Genomic DNA, 17,678 nt, shown 5'->3' on the forward strand with positions numbered 1-17,678 from the left:
GAGGTCGTGTACTAGGCTAAGAAGGGCCTGGAGTCCATCACAGCTCCCATCCCCCAGGGCAGGTCTCCTTGGCATTCCCTGCCTCCAGCTGTCTCCTAGGCCAGTCAGGGCAGGGGATCTCAGAACCAACGACCAGGGCTCAGGCTCCAGCCACTGCCTCTTCTCTTTTCAGGAAAGGGTCTGAGGAAGGAGGTGGCCACAGCCTGGCCCATCGCTGGTGGGAGAGGATGGTGTTCTTAGGGGAGGAACGGCAGGAATAGAGAGAAGCCCACAAGGGTGGAGGGGAGCTTCCAGGCTGGGGCGGGGCTGGCGAAGAGGCGGGCCACAGCCACATTGGGGTTGCCCTGTGCAGGCTCGAACCACTTCTGAAGACACCGTCCACTGCCCTGGTGCTCTGGGCTTGCCTTGAAGGTGTTGTTCCAAATCTTCTCACACAGGTCAGCTGGGGTGGGGAAGTAGTGGGGGAATGGGCGGCAGGGGGCCCCTGCAGGGCAGCGGTTCCTCCCCCGACTCCAGTCCCAGCCACCATGCCAGTTGGACTTGCAAGTGTATGACGTGCGGCAGTCTTCCCACCACTGCTCACAGTCCTCATGGCACAATGGCACGCCCACAGCTCGCTGCTCTGGCCCACTGGGGTCCACTGGCTAGATCCATGGCCCCAGGTTTGGGGAGCACTCGTAGAAGCAGATGGCTTGGATGAAGTGCCTATGACAGTCTGGGGTCAACAATCCACAGTGAACGAAGCTGAAGTTGTAGAGCGGGGACACATCCAGGTGGGCTTCCCAGCTCGTAGTAGCTGTGCAGCAGGCGTTGTCTTTCCAGGGCTCACACTCCACATAGAGCTCATCTTCTGGATCCGGCTCCCTCTTGTGGTGGTTGGCATTCATGCAGACATTGAGCAGCTTGTCCCCCCTCCCCGTGGGCAGGACCGTCCACAATCCTAGCAGGAGCCACCACCACCGCTGCTTGACAGAGCTCTGTTTCAAAGCAGGAGCCTGCAGAAACTCCCTGCCGGGCCAGAGACTGGCAGTGAGGCCAATTTTTATTTATTTTTGTTTCCTTTGGTGCATTGATTAGCAGACTTACTTTTAGTGCTACTTTTCCTATATCCCATAAATTTTGGTGTTTTGTTTCAATTTTCATTCACTACAAGAAATTTTAAAATTTTATCCTGAATTTTCTACTTGATCTCTAGGTTGTGCAGGAGCAAGCTGTTTTAATCTCTGTATTTTGTGTAGTTTTCAAAGTTTTTCTTGTTCTTGATTTCTATTTTGTTGTATTGTGTGCATTAAAGACACTTAATAGGATTTCTACCCTCCTAAATTTGCGGAGACATTTTTGAGACCTCACAAGTAATATGCCTTGGAAAATGTTCCTTATGTTGAACAATGTGTCTTCTGCAAAAATTGATGGAAAAGGTCTGTAGCTGTCGGTCAGGCCCAGTTGTCACAGGGTACATGTTGACTCTACTTTGGCTTTGTGTTTTCCATCTGTGTGATTTGTCCTTATCTAGAAATGGCTGAAAGTGACCTCATATTGGAGGCTGGCTCTTTTATGTATATATGAAAGTTAGATTTATGAATTTGGTCCAATATTGGGTCCAATATTGTATATATATATTTTGACAGGCAGAGTTAGACAGTGAGAAAGACAGAGAGAAAGGTCTTCCTTCCATTGGTTCACCCCCCAAATGGCTACCATGGCTGGCGTGCTGCGCCAATCTGAAGCCAGGTTCTTCCTTCTGGTTTCCCATGCGGTTGCAGGGACCCAAGCACTTGGGCCATCCTCCACTGCACTCCCGGGCCACATCAGAGAACCGAACTGGAAGAAGAGCAACTGGGACAGAATCCAGTGCCCCAACCGGGACTAGAACCTGGGTGCTGGTGCTGCAGGCAGAGGAGTAGCCAAGTGAGCCGGGGCGCCAGCCGGGTGCATGTATATTTTCAATTGTTATTTCCTCTTTGAGTCAAACCCTTTCTGATTATATAATGACCTTCCTGCTTTCTACTGTTTTTGATTTAAAACGTATGTAATCTGACATTAGTTTTTGTTTTGGGCTTCATTTGCATCGAGTATCTTGTTCTAACCTTTCACTTTCAGTCTATAGGTGTCCTTAGAGGTGAAGTGAGATTTTTATAAGCAGCATATAGTTGGGTCCTGTCTTTAAAATCCATTTGGTCATTCCCTGTATTTGAACCGGAGGACCCAGATGCTTCATCTGAGTATTCGGAAATTCAGTTCCTAAATTGTTTACTTGTTAGGTGAGGTCATGGTTCCCTTGGTGTTCTTGGTACTTGTTGGAGTATGACATTGTCTGCACATTGGTGGATTAATTTTGGCCATCTGGCCTTGCCTGTGACTGTTCTAGAAATACTAAGTTATCTGTTTATTTTCTTAGTCTATGGATTCTTACAGTATGTCAACACTAGATAGCATCCTATGTCAGTGTTTGTCCCAGGTCTACTGTTGATATATTTTTTACCACAATATTCCCCTCATTTTTTCCCCTCAAGTCTTCAGTTGAAGTGTTGTTCAGTATGAACTGGTGAAGTGCCTAAAATGGGGTAGTCCATCCCTACAAGCCTCTTCTTGGGTCTGTGTCCTGTATCCACCAATGCCATGATGCTGGATGTGGAATCCAGAGCCCATCAAGACCAGAGAAGCCTGGGATAGGAATAAAGCCAACCGTGCAACTTCCTTTCTGCTTCTGAGGTGACCGACTGCCCAGTACTGCTCCTGTAAGCCTCTGGTGGTGCTGGCTGGGGTACTGGACTGACAGCCAGGACCCTGGAACTCTGATGGGCGATGATGAAGGCCCAGAGGCTCTGTCTACAGACACTGGCCTGGGGTCAGGGACCATTAGCCTCTGCATCATCTCGGATTTTGGCAGCCTGATACCCAGACCCCGAATAGTCTTGTGATTTCTTATTGTCTGCCTAAGGTTGTATGAAGGGTTGAAGCTACCTGAGCAGGGCCTATGTGGGTCACACCTAGGTGTCAGTGACCAGGCCCTGTGATATCTTGGGTTTACCCAGGCCTGTGAGAGGCTGGTGGTGATCCACACCAAATCAAGTGTGTATCGCTGGGGTACATGTCTCTACCTGATACTGGAGCAGGTTCAGAGACTGTCCACACACACAGGCCTAGGAATGGAACTGTTAGGTTCTGCCCAGAGTTGCGCATTACCAACCCAGCCCTGATTTCCAAGATGCAGTTTTGTGGCTCCTTGCTGTCTGTCTGGGGCAGAGGAGTGTTATAAAGGCTGCCTCCTAGCTATCCAGATTGGCCTTAAGTTGGTGATACCTGCGCCAATCTGAAGCCAGGAGCCTGGAGCCTCTTCTGGGTCTCCAACATGGGTTCAGGGACTCAGGGACTTGCGCCATCTTCTACTGCTTTCCCAGGCTATAGCAGAGAGCTGGAACAGAAGTGAAGCAGCTGGGACTTGAACCGGTGCCCATATGGGATGCTGGCACTGCAGGTGGTAGCTTTACCCACTACACCACAGTGCCAGCCCCATTTTTTTTTTTAATCTTTGTGCAGGAAGTAATTGGCTACTACAATAGATATGATACTTAGCAAAATGACAGTGCTCTTCACAGCAATAGTTATAGACTAATGAACTTCAAAACAAGTATTGTACTCCGTGGTTTTATTTTATTTCAAATTGGACATAAAACTTTACCTCGAAATTGGTGGCCTTTAGGGGCCAGCATTGTGCGTGGTGAGTTAAGCCTGTGTCTGCAATGTTGGCATCCCATATGAGTGCTGATTGGAATCCCAGATCCTCCAATTCTGATGAAGCTATCTGCTAATTGCCTGGGAAAGCAGTGGAAGATGGCTTAAATGCCTGGGCAACTGCTATCCACATGGGAGACCCAGATGAAGTTCCTGGTTCCTGGTATTGGCTATTGCAGCCACATGGGCAGTGAACCAGCAGACAGAAGATCTGTCTTTGCCTCTCCCTCTCTCTCTTCAGTTCTGCCTTTCAAATAAGTAACTACATCTTTAAACAAATTGGCCTTTTGAATTATTCCCTTATCCACCCCTATCTTTGATAGGGAATCTGGTTCTGGATGATGGTGTAGTCGTAATGTGGTTCTTTATCCTAGGAAGATTTTATTATTTACATTTTTATTTTTATTTGTTGGGAAAAAAGCAGGAATTGTCTTTGAATTTTATTTTTCAAAGATTTTTGTAAAGTCCAGGGAACCAGTAGAGTATAAAGTGATTACTCCTTAAATGAAAATGTGTTTTGGAGTACTTTTATCTCTAGGTATGGTAATTTGTGAAGAGTTTCATTGTGGGTTCTTTTCTATTTTGAGAAGATGGCTTTCATGTAAAGCATTTGCATTTCAGTCATTTGGAAGATTGGGCTGTGGGAACAACCTCTTGTCCATAGTTAATTTTAGTGGGCTCTTTGATAAGTGCTTATCTAGACCAGCCTTTCCTCTTGGTTGGTTTCCGTGTCTTCCCTTATCTGGACTTTGATTGGGTCTGGTACTGGAATTGACTCTGTTCTGTCTGGTTTCCTGTCGGCTCCTGTGACTGTCCGTTTGTGCTGGTAATAGGCACTCACTACTTCTTGGTGGAGTCCTTGCATCTTCTTTTTTTTATTTTTTATTTTTTATTTTTATTTTTTTTAACTTTTATTTAATGAATATAAATTTCCAAAGTACAGCTTATGGGTTACAATGGCTTCCCCCCTCCCATAACTTCCCTCCTACCCGCAACCCTCCCCCCTCCCGCTCCCTGCATCTTCTGATAAACACTGAATCTCCTTTGTTCAGCCGCCCTTCAGTTAATTAGATCCAACAACTTCAATTAGATCCAACAAATGTGTTAGTGGCAACTAAGTCATTTTGTAGCAGGAACAACTTATTCTTTATGAAAATCAACTCTACTATTGAAATAAGTAAAGTAAGATACAGCTATAACCAGTCTAATCTCCATATTTTTTGACATCTTTTGAATGGAGTGAATTTAGGCTTAGTACTTGACAAATAAAATGAAGCTTTTAGATAACTCTAGTTGCTCCCAGGAATTATAATTCCTCTACCAGATACCTGTTTTTAAACAGCTATTTTAATTCTGCAACTAGGATCTCTTTATAAAAACTTGTATATCTACCTATATACCTACCTATCAAAATTTGAACAAAGTTAATTTTGGCTTCAATCCCATTACCAACAGCTTGTTTACTGAAACTGCAAAATAGATCATTAAGTCAGTCTCCTACATAAAGTGACTTAGTTTTACTTGGATTTGAGGTCCAATTATGTCACCTAGTGGATAGTTGACCTTGGGCAAACCACTTCATTTTTTTCCATCCTTATTTCAAAGAAGGATGAAAAATGATCCTTATTTCAAAGGCTTTGGAAAGCCACAAATCAAATAATACATACGGACGCAGCTTATAAACAGAAATGCTATGTAAGTACTATGACTTTAGAGCGGATTATAGGACTTGGAGCTTTATGTCCTTCAGTATCTCCTAACAACCACTTGCAAGGGTGCAACTGGAACAAACATTGGCCTCCTTGAATTCCTCAGTCCTTTTAAGCCCTTCTAGTGGTCCAGGCTTTATTCAGAGACCAACCACTGATCAGCTGGTGAGAGATTTTAAACAAGAGTGACCTAATTGGACCTGTGCATTTGAAAGGTCATTGAGGCTGCTGTGTGAGAATGGAATGGTAGTTGGTGGGAATGGCAGCTGATGGAGAGGGGAGATTACCTAGGAGGCTGTAACTGATCACTCCATGGCCTTTTGAATTTAGAAGGAGTAGCAAAAACTAACCGTGTGAGCATTGCAAAATTCTGGGAGTGAAATCGAGTGGATGAAGAACAGTTAAATGGATGAAGAAGAGTTAAACGTGATTTTGGCTTGATCAGCTAGCAGGGATTTCGTGGCTTTTTCTTGTGAAGAAAAAAAAGGAAGGTTATAATTAGCAAGATTTTGTGACTTTATCCCAAGATGGAAACTTGGGAGGGTTTCAGCTGGCAGGATTTTTGCTGCTTTTCCTAGGAATAGGACACCCCGAGAAGGAACATGTTTGTGGGGGCAGTTAGTGGTTCGTTTTTGTACGAGTGGCAGTTGAGACATTGATGTGGATGAATGTCCTCTTAATTGCATATGCTTTTCGGCAACCTGGGAGGACACTGATGTAGTGACAGTAATTGAGTCCTTGGGAATGAGAGGTTGTTTAGGACAGAGTTTGTAGGTGGGGGAGAGGTTAAGAGATTTTCAACGTTTAAGCAATGGATGTATCCTTTGCCCATCCTGTCTTTAAGAGCCGCAGCTAAGAATGCTAAGAAAGCGTGGCACTGCTTGTATCTGGGAAGGATAGAGTTCCACACTACACAATGTACTCAGCAGTGTTAAATGGTGCAGAGACATCAAATTAGAAAAGAACTGCACAGTGTCTCTTGGGTTTGCTGAAATGGAGGTTGTTCGTCACAGTTAGAGCTTGTATTAGTGAACGGATGGTGGAAACCTGGATTTAAGTGGATTGAGAAGTCACTTGGAGATAAGGAGGCACAGAAAAAAGTGCACAGCTCTTTCAAAGAACTGTGGCTGCCATGTATGTTTAACTGTTGAATAAGTGAAGGTAGATGAGAGAGAAGGTCATACTGAGGGAGACATAGACAATGTTATTTTAAAGATAACAGAATTCTGAGGGTACTGAAGTTTTCCTTCAGTGATAGCATGAGAGAAAATGGAGTTACAGGAAGAGGAGAGGCATAAACAGTGGAGCGAGGCCTCGAGGAGGCAGGTGGGATGGATTTAGAGCATTGAGGGGGAGGCATTGGTATTAGGAAGTTGACACTTCTTTTTGGTGACTGGGAGAAAGGAGTAGATAGACACGCGAGGAATTGTGAGAATTTTCCCCTCCAGCTTATATTTCTCTATATAATTTGATAAATGAGAATTTTACCACACATGCACACATTTCTAACACAGCTTACAAAAAATCTGACAAGGAGAACAAATTTTCTTAAAGAGCTGTGAGGTAGACACTAAGTGTTTAAATACAGAGCAACTCAACAGTGGAGGACTGCTTTTCTCCTTGTGTCTTAATTATGGGAGTATGTGTTAAGATTCAAGGGAATGTAATGCTATATTATATGTGTGTACATATTGTATGTCCACATGGGGAAATTTTATTAAGAGTTTTATTTTAAATGGCTTATAGATAAGATTGTCCATAAATTTAAGCTGCTAAAATCAATCAAAGATACATTTTAATTTGTGGGACCTGAATCTGTGTATCATATGTTTTAGACTTGTTGGTAGAAAGAAACTAAAAACATTTTAGATGGTTGTGCTTAAGTTTACTGGCTAAACAAACTACACCATGTTAGATATTTAAGAGGTGTTTTCAAATACATGATTCTTAAAATTTATAGAAGGCATTGGACCTTCTGGTAAATGTTTTCTTAAGTTGTTATCTAATGGTTGAAACGGTTTGCTAAGTATTCATGTGATATTGCTATTGTCAGCAAGCGATCTAGGACTTGCTCCCTCATTTCTCTATTCTAAGCCAAACTTGTTCTTTCATTTCTCTATTCTCTTCAAGGTAGGAAACTAATTCTATTATGAAGGAATCTGTAGGATGCACAATTTAATCTTTAGACCTTATAAAAGAGATGGCTAACATTTTTCTGCAATAGCATAGCCAAAATAAGAACTTAAATAATAATCTCATAGCTAGATTCACTTCGCCATCAGCGAAGTATACAGTAAGTAGAAAAAAACCTCCCTTTCAGACCAAAGGGAAAGAAAGTTTTAAAGTGAGAATATAATTTTCCTCATGGGCATTGTCTACCTTAGAAAAACTACTACAGAACATGCCTGTGACTATAGACTTGTAGTTCAGGCCACCGAAGATTAGAGATGGGACATGGACACTCCCTTGACTTGCATCCTCTGGTCTGCTTTAACACAAACCAGGAGGAAAAGAAAGCTCGGCATCAGAAGCAATGGGTGGCAGACCTATTAATGGCTGATCTGTACAGTGATCTGCCCTCAAGGAGACCCAACAGGCCAGTCCACTGCAGTGGCTTTCCATGAGGTAAGCCTGGGCTTCAGCAGAAGTCAGCTTGTGAAGAGCCCTGGCAGCTCTGCCAAGAGTTGGATCACTGGAAATGGACCTGCCCTGGAGTCGAAGGATGCCCAGGTCAGAGCCACAGATCTTATTGGCTCTAAGCTGAAAAGCCCTTCACTCAGCCCAACTTCCAAAGTGACCACTGCAGCTGAGGGTATGGTCAAGTAGGGTCAGCAACATTGCAGGCAGAACTGTAAGTTTCTTGTTAGAGATGCCACCTGCCTTTACCTGGCCAGCTCTCCTCCCAGGCCAGCCAAGTCATGAAAGTCAACAGAGTGCCTTCCCCTAGGAGGTTCACACCTCCCTTAGGATATACCCCATGTGAAGAGATAGATAGGTCTGGGCCTCTGAATTTACAAGGCCTAAAGCCCACCAGATTATTATCAAGCCCCTTCTATCAGGTTCTATTTGCCTCTCAATCAGAAAACTTAATTGTAGCTTAGACAGCACCTTTCTTAGCTCCTCTAATAATGACTCTGTCCTTTGTTCTAGGCCCTGTCTAGTGCACTTGGGCCTCATTCCTTTGTAATCATAACCTCTACTCTACCACCAATGGCTCTACTCCCAACCTGTGTGTACTGATGGTCCTCTTCCCCACTTAATGCTGTATAATTGTTCAAACCTGGTAAATGCCACTCTTAGGATCATTGGTTACTATCCTCACTCTGTCTTTTATGACCTTGTCTAAATATGATCAGAGTCCGTAAACTTGGAAGGCTTCCATAGCCTTGGCAACTCATGACGACAGCCTAGGATGGTTACTGGTGCCATAAACTAGAGTGTCAATTTGTTGGGTCAACAACAGGAGCCACTGTGCACTTGCTCCTCATGTGGGATCTCTGTCCTTAATGTGCTGTACATTGTGATTTAATGCTATAACTAGTACTCAAACAGTATGTTTCACTTTGTGTTTCTATGTGGGTGCAAACAGTTGAAATCTTTATACTAAATTGATCTTCTGTATATAAAGAGAATTAAAAATGAATCTTGATGCAAATGGAAGGGGAGAGGTAGCGGGAGAGGGGAGGGTTGCGGGTGGGAGGGAAGTTATGGGAGGGGGAAGCCATTGTAATCCATAAACTATACACTGAAAATTTATATTCATTAAATAAAAGTTAAAAAAAAAAAAGAAGATTGAAGGGAATGACCTAACTGCATAGGTTGGAAAGATTTGACGTGAGGTCTGCTAAGCTGTAAGCAGAGAGAATACATAGTATTTGTGTTTCTGTGTCTGGTTTTACCCAAGATATCCAGTTCCATTCATTCTACTGTAAAAGCCAAGATTTCATTCCTTTTAATGATTTAATACTTCATGTGTTTACATAATACACTCTGTATGTATTCATCTGTTCATGGACACCAGGATTGATTTTTTTTTTTAAAGATTAATTTACTTATCTGAAAGAGTTACAGAGAGAGGTTACCCATCTTCTGGTTCATTCCCCCACGTGACTGCAATGGCTGGAGCTACGCCAATCCAAAGCCAGGAGCTTCTTCCAGGTCTCCCATACGGGTGTAGGAGCTCAAGGACTTGGGCCATCTTCTGCTTTCCCAGGCCACAGAAGAGAGCTGGATCAGAAGTGGAGCAGCTGAGACTTGAACCGGCGCCCATATGGGATGCTGGCACTGCAGGCAGTGGCTGTACCACTATGCCACAGGGTTGGTGCCCCTAGGGTTGATTCTTTATCTTGGCTGTGGTGAACAGTGCTATAGTGAACATGGGAGTGCAGGAATTTCATCCCTACACTGATTGCATTTCCTTCACCTATGTACCCAGAAAAAGCATAGCTAGGCCGTTTGATCTATTTTTAATTTTTTAAAAAATATGTTTAAAATTCATTAAATTTATTTGAAAGGTAGACTTATGGAGAGAGATCTTCTGTCTACTGGTTCACTCTCAAATGGCCACAATGGAGAGTGATCATGGTGGGTTGTAGTGTTTTACAGCACAGTGGGGTAACTGTAGCTCCTGATGTATTATAGTCTATATAAAGACCGCAATGGAAAAGCCAGTAAGCTCCATACACAAAGAAGGTTTGGAAATGGAAAGGCTGATTGTGTAGATTGGTGGATCTGTTCTTTGTACATGTATTGAAATATTAAATTGTTCTTAAAAATACTAGAAGTGTTACATGTTAATCCAAAATTCAAAAATAAGAAAGGGGTAACCGGCATTGTGGCACAACAGTTAAGCCACCACCTGTAGTGCCAGCATCCCATATATGTGCCAGTTCAAGTCCCACCTGCTCCCCTTCTGATCCAGCTCCCTGCTAATGTGACTGGGAAAGCAGCAGAAAATGGCCCAAGTGCTTGGGCTCCTGTACCCACATGGGAGACCCAGAAGAAAATCCTGGCTCCTGGCTTTGGCCCGGCACAGCCCCATTGGAGCTGTCTGGGGATTGAATCAGCAGATAGAAGATGGTTCACACTCTTTGTACCACCTCCCCCAACTCTGCCTTTCAAATAAATAAATCTTTAAAAAATAAAGAAACAAGAGGTTGGCGCTATGGTGTAACTGGTAAGTCACTGCCTGCAGTGCCGGCATCCCATATGGGTGAGACTTCCAGTCACGGCTGACCCACTTGTGATCCAACTCTCTACTATGGCCTGGGAAAGCAGTAGAAGATGGCCAAGTCCTTGGGCCTCTGCACCCACATAGGAGATCTGGAGGAAGCTCCTGGTTTTGGATCGGCTCAGCTCTGGCCATTGTGGCCATTTGGGGAGCGAACTAGCAGATGGAAGACCTCTTTGTCTCTGCCTCTTCCTTTGTGTAACTCTGCCTTTCAAATAAATACATCTAGAAAAATTAACAAAAAACCCACAAGTTTTAATAATAGAATATGACATAGGTAGAATTTTAAACATGATTTTTCATGATAATTTTTTTGTTTTCTTGAGACCATTATGGTGCTAAGCTGAAGGGTTCTCTGTTCTCTTTTCCTTTGAAAATATTGTGTCAAAAGTGACTTGTGCTCTTCACTGGATTTACTATTCCATTTTTGAAAGATCATAGGTTTTTGTAGCTGATCTTGGCCTTGATACGTCATGGGCACAGAATTGCAAGAGAATTATTTGTTTTGTTCCCTCAAGATAGAATCTTGTCCATGGAGAACTTTACTATAAAAATAAACTTAGTGTCCAACATATAATTTTAAAGATTCTACTTCTCCCAGTTTTTATTTTCTTAGAAATAACTATTTCTGTACTCCTCACAAGAATTCCAAAGTGACTCATTTTTTTATACCTTTCTATCATTAGATTTTCTCATAACTTTCCATAAAGGATACATGAATTCATTCCCTAAGATGAAGAATTCACAGATCTCTGTTTGGAAAGAGAATCTGATGGTTGGTATTGTGTGTCAAGTGGCTGAGCTATGGTTTGCCCAGACATGTGGCTGGATGGTATTCTGAGTATATCCCGGAGGGCACTTCTGGATGAGAGTACATTTCAGTCGGTCACTCAGTCAAGTAGTTAGGCTCACTTACACTGGAGAGAGTAATTCAATTAAACCAGAACCTGAACAGAATAAATACCCCAGTACAAGGGAATCCCTTGACCTGATTGGAGCTGGGACAGCTGTCTTTTCCTTTGAACTTGAGCCAAAATGGGCTCTTGCCAGCTCTCAATCCTGCGGGCTTTGATGGTTGTGCATCCTGTCAGCTGTAGATCCTGTGACTTTTCAGCCTCCATGATCAGACTCTCATGAGACAACGCCTTAGAGCCAGTGTCTGTCTGCTTACCTCTAGATCTTTCTGTACTACGTCCTATTGATTCTGTTTCTCATGAGAACCCTCACTCATTCAAATGCCAAGTGAATATAAAGTAGTCTTATATATCATTCTTGGAATAGAGGGCAGGGAAAGATAGGTATCCGTGGAAACAGCTTGAATATTGATAAAGTTTTGTATCTCGCAGAACTAGTTTTTAGCATATGTCTTGAGTGGTCTGCATTGAACGAGTCTGTGGTAGATGCTCACATTTTAAACTTGAACTCTGATTTATTCATTTGATAAAGTAGAGCTATCTCTATGTTCTAAAGACTTACTATCCTACTGATCTGTTCAGTGTGCCTCATTGTAAGTGATTGCTTGAGATAAGTAACTGGAAAATTACTGTGATAAGACTGCATTTTATCTTCCCCAATCTATCAATTATCTGTGCTCTGCCAAAGAGCCATACCAAACATGAAATCCAATATTTGGTTTAAAGCACTTCATTTCTTTTTGACTTGGATGTTCATTCATGAGGCTGTAGTGTCTTCCCTAAACTTTTGTGATATTAATACTTGCAATGGAGGCCTTGAAAAATAACCCATTTATTGGGTATCAAAAGAATTTAGTTGGTTAGGTAGTCTGACAAGGCAGAGATCCAGGATCAATTCTAATATTGCCTTTCTCAGACTAACAATGCTTCTTGTATAAATGCTATCAACCAGTTGAGTCTCCTTTTTCTTGAACTATTCTGAACATTTCACCTTGTATGGATTCTTTCAGGCCAGGTGATATATTAGTATATTGGTGGAGCAGGTTAACTAATGAGCTCTCAAACAGGAATTTAAATGAGATCATGGCACTTTAGAGAACTGTTTCACTTTTGTTTTTGTTTCTGCAGTAAGATATATCCACTTGTTACTTAGTAAAGAAGAAAAAAGTGGTGCGAACATACAGAATATCTTTCCAGAATTTTAAACAAAATACCAAGTTAGACTTCAGTTCTGCTGGCTTTTGTTATTTTAAATGTTAAAATACTTCTATGGTTACCAAATCATGACTCTTAGGCACTTGTACACAAAGGGTAAGTAGGGCTCTAGGTGTTAGGGAGTGATGTGCTCCCTTCAGATTTGTGTTGAAGCTCCAATCCCCAGTGTGACTCTTGGGAAGTGGGTTTCTTTAAAGAGGCAGTTAAGGTTAAATGAGTCATAAGGGTGGGGTACTAGTCCCTTATGACTGATGTCACTGTAATAGGAAAAAATCTGTGCTGTGGACACACACAGGAAAGAACACACGAGGGAACCGTCAAAAGGGGGCCATCTGTTAGCCAAGTGGAGAGGTCTTGGGAGAAACCCAAATATGCACCTTGATCTTGGACCTCTAGAAGCCTCCATAACTGTTAGACTGGGTAACATAAACCGTTTTCTATTTACTTTGTTATGGCACCCTGAGAGACTATAACACTGGGTAATATTTTTATTTTTAAAATATTAATTTAGAAGATGTGCTCATGCACATATACACAAGGAGGAAGGGAGGGAGAAGGATAGCGATCAAGATCAAGATGGCTCTTATGTGTTGGTTCATGCCCTAAATGCCCACAACAGTCTGGGCTGGCTCAGACCAAAGCTAGGAGTTGGGGATTTAATCCAAGTCTCCCACATGGGAGGCAGAGACCTGACTACTTGAGCCATCATTTGCTGCCTGCTAGGATGCACATTAGCTAGACGTTGAAACTGAGAGTTAAGCTAGAACTTGAACCTAGGTTCTAATATACAGGAAGTAGGCAATCTAAGCAGTTTTTTTTTTTTTAACCTCTGAGCCAAATGCCTGCCCCAGAAAATGTTTTTAATTAAATACTTTTTCAGGTGAAATGCAGTGTTCCTGACTAATTCCATGTCAGGAGAAAAGGGTAACAAAGCTCTTGTTGCGTCTGCAGCATCCTGGTGCCATGTGTTTAATATTGGTTGCTGCATCATCCATCATGCTACCATGCGTGCTGGTTTCCCAAGACACTCTAGAGGATGTTACTGTGCTGCCTTGGTAATGATCACAGATGTAAAGCTCACCCAGTGTGTGTGTGTGGGGAAAGGTGAAGCATACATAACTGACTTTCTGGACATGCTAAATTTATCTTGTAAGTCTTAGAGTGAATGTAGAACAACACATTTTCCAACCACATCTTGAATCCTTTAGGTAACAGGCTAAGATTGCACTAACTGCTGTCTCAGTGGTGACCTCACTCCTGTTTCCCACCAGAGAGAATAGCTGGGGCACTGGAAAGAGTGGCCTCAGGTGTAAGGGACGTCTGTGCCTCATCCTCATGACTTCAGACCTGCCTGGGAGAGCACGATGCCACCGTGATTGGCGTCCAGACAGGACATTAACGGGAAGGGCCTGATAGTGTTAGGGAGCAGCAGTCTCAAAGACGCCACTGGAGATGGGTACCATCGTGTAGGCTGAGGAGGGGGTAAGTGGTCTGTCCTGTTGCTGTGCAGGTGTCTGTAGCACAGAGGGTACAAAAGGCCTGCTATCATCATCACCCTTGGAGCTATAGACTGAAGTGGTGATGTGATTGGAACCACAGATGAGCAGGAGTGGATGCACAGGAGCACTTGTGACTTGAGCCAGGGTTGACATGGGCTCTATGTAGCCCACACCCCTGCACTTGTCTTTTGTGAGACCTGAGTAAATCCAGCAAATGTACTATGATGGCCAATGGGAACAGTCTTAAGAGTGGAGCTATTTATGGGGTTGTAGGAAGACCTCCACAGGAGTAAGTTTCAGAGGTCCTCAGCTGTGCCCTTGGTTGACTCCATTGCCAGAGGGGGCCAGACTCCCAAAGGAGTTTGTCTAGGACATTCATTCTACTTCATTAATCACCATGTCTCTGGAGTGCAGAATAGGAATTGTAGTGTGGTACATCCTCAGTAAGTCGTCTTCAGTGTCTTCAATGTGCTGCTTCTCCGTTGTGTTGTGTGAACACACAGTCCTTTGAGATACACTCTGTAAGTGTTCGACACATAAATGTTCGGTGTTACATTGTTTCCCTGTATGACTGTTGACAATTAATTTAACATTCTAAGTGTTAGAGATGCTCTGCAAAAAAGAATGTGATACAATTCTGCTTGAGCTGGGATTCCACGTGCGTTGTGCTAGAACACCCTGTAAAATGAAAACTGTGGTCCATGCAAGGTGTGTTGCGAAGCTGGGCATCAATGAATTAGGCATAACAATTTTGCTACGTTTGATCTTAGGTGAATTCTGAAGGAATTCTACAATCTTTTTTTATTTAAAATTTATTTATTTTTTAATTTTTTTTCTTTTTTCTTTTTTTTTTTTGACAGGCAGAGTGGACAGTGAGAGAGAGAGACAGAGAGAAAGGTCTTCCTTTTGCCGTTGGTTCACCCTCCAATGGCCGCCGCGGCCGGCGCACCGCGCTGATCTGATGGCAGGAGCCAGGTGCTTCTCCTGGTCTCCCATGGGGTGCAGGACCCAAGCACTTGGGCCATCCTCCACTGCACTCCCTAGCCACAGCAGAGAGCTGGCCTGGAAGAGGGGCAACCGGGACAGGATTGGTGCCCCGACCGGGACTAGAACCCGGTGTGCCGGCGCCGCAAGGCAGAGGATTAGCCTGTTGAGCCACGGCGCTGGCCTAAAATTTATTTATTTTATTTGAAAGTCAGAGTTACACAGAGAGGAGAGGCAAAGAGAGGTCTTCATCCACTGCTTCGCTCCCCAATTGACCGCAACAGCTGGAGCTGCGCCCATCCGAAGCCAGGAGCCAGGAGTTTATTCCGGTCTCCCATGTAGGTGGAGGGGCCCAAGGGCTTGGGCCATCTTCTACTGCTTTCCCAGGCCATAGAAGAGAGCTGGATAGGAAGTGGAGCAGCTGGGACTCGAACTGGCGCCCATATGGGATGCCAGCACTGCAGGTGGCGGCTTTACCCGCTGTGCCACAGCGCTGGCCCCAGGAAGTCTATATTCTTAAGAACTCTGTTCTGCTATTTAGGGTCTGATCGCTACCACTTCATCTTAAAATACTATCAGCAGACAATATTTTGTTAGTCCCATATGTCTCCTGAAACTGGCAAATAATGACCTGCTCAGAGCCTTTGCACAAACCTCCCACTTTCTGACTGCTTTTTGCTAAACGCATTGTGTGTCCAACACCTTGTTTTCTTAATAGAATTTGTCTCCTGGTGGCCTTGCTTCATATTTGCTCCTTCATCAAACTCCATGACAACATTGGTCATATGTATCTTCCTCCACGTTTTTACACAGCTCTGAGTCGGTATCAGGAGACTGAATATCTTTTGAATGGAGATGTGTTTATGTAGTAGCACTTTAGATGGTAATATGTATGAAGTTATGGATCATACCAAAATATAATGCAGTAAATAGTGTTCAGCTACCTAAAGTAAACTAGGTGTTTGGTTAATTGAATACAGGATTATTCTTTATCATTTATTAGAATAGTCAGGCTGACAGAACTTTAGAAAACAAGGTTTATAGTTCCTCCTTGGAGTTATTTTAGTTCTACTGTTGGGATAATGTTAAGAGAAAAATGAAGCAGAATGAAGTATTTGCCTTACCTTTCCGGTTTAGTTTAATAGAATGAAATTTTGTCACTAGAATAGAATTTTATAAACCCATATTCTTAAGAGCCTCTTTATACTATTTCTATAATCAGGAAGTCCTATATTAAGTTGAATGTTCAGGAAGTTGAAAGGAATTCAGAACAGTGAGTCTTATTATTTTATCAAATATTTGCTGAGCATACCAGGAATTTTATAGAGTGCTCGGTAGATTGGATATCAGAACTACAAGAAGCACAGTTTATTTTTCATTATCAACAGTGATAACAATAAAAACACAGAAGTATTGAGAGACACTGAGACTGTAACAATTTTTCTCAAATATAAACACAAAAATCTGTCTCTAATGGAGGTAAGGAGTGAACAATAAGCTAGTCCCATTGAGAAGGAAGAAGACTTGGGCCAAGTGGAACTGTGACTCCATTCTGAGCAGCAGTGCTTATGGCTGCAACTGAAATAGCCCCACTTCTGCTGATCTATGATTTTTTATTTATTTATTTATTTTTTACTCTACCGGTGACTTCTATTTCCTTGTCATTCCTGTCTCATCGGCTTGTTTCTTTAGGAAATATTTTAGCCTAAAACTTTAGGCAAGGTAGAAAACTCGGTGGCTTTTATTCAAGATTTATTTCTTGAAAAATAAAAAAATCAACGTTAATATTTTCTGGGGTGGTCTTCTGAGGCAGCTGAGAGTGTAGGGTTTGGGGGATGCTGTGTCACATGCATGAGAGCAATCATTGCAGATGAGTGGACCTTCATAACAATATGTAAAGCAATGTCAGAGACCCAGGATGACTGAATTATGAAGGGATTGTGGGAAGATACACATGCCAGTGAGGCTACAGACCATCTAGGGGCCGGTGCTGTGACTTAGTAGGCAAAGCATCCACCTGCCGCCCCAGTATCCCATCTAGGTTTCTGTGCCAGCTGCTTTTCTTCCAATCTAGCTCTCTGCTGGTGGCCTGGGAGGGCAGTGGAGGATGGCCCAAGTACTTGGGCCTCAGTGCCCATGTGTGAGACCTGGGGTAAGGTCTTGTCTCCTGGCTTCAGCCTGGCCCAGCTCCAGCTGTTGCAGCAATTTGGGGAGTGAACCAGCAGATGGAAGACATCTCTCTTCATCTCCCTTACTCTGTCTCTCAAATAATCTTAAAACTCTACTCCCCATTGCTGATTTTTAAGAGTTCCTAGATTTTTTTTTTGAACTTCTGGTCATTCTGAATTCTCTGAATGCTCTAAGAAGAAAGAAAAACAACTATGACCTTTTC

At 43.0% G+C, this 17,678-nt stretch overlaps 1 protein-coding gene and 1 long non-coding RNA gene across 2 annotated transcripts in view; one reads left to right on the forward strand and one right to left on the reverse strand.

The window, feature by feature from the left end:
* Positions 1-17,678, forward strand: part of LOC133749586 (uncharacterized) — a 629,472-nt gene that overhangs the window by 192,951 nt on the left and 418,843 nt on the right. The gene's annotated exons all lie outside the window — the stretch shown is intronic.
* Positions 237-2,875, reverse strand: LOC133749957 (sperm-egg fusion protein Juno-like). Its single transcript, XM_062179327.1, is given in 2 exon segments — positions 237-1,008; positions 2,580-2,875. Coding segments are annotated over 2 exon segments (1,068 nt in total).

Source organism: Lepus europaeus, chromosome 20, assembly GCF_033115175.1.
Source record: "Lepus europaeus isolate LE1 chromosome 20, mLepTim1.pri, whole genome shotgun sequence".
Taxonomy (NCBI): domain Eukaryota; kingdom Metazoa; phylum Chordata; class Mammalia; order Lagomorpha; family Leporidae; genus Lepus; species Lepus europaeus.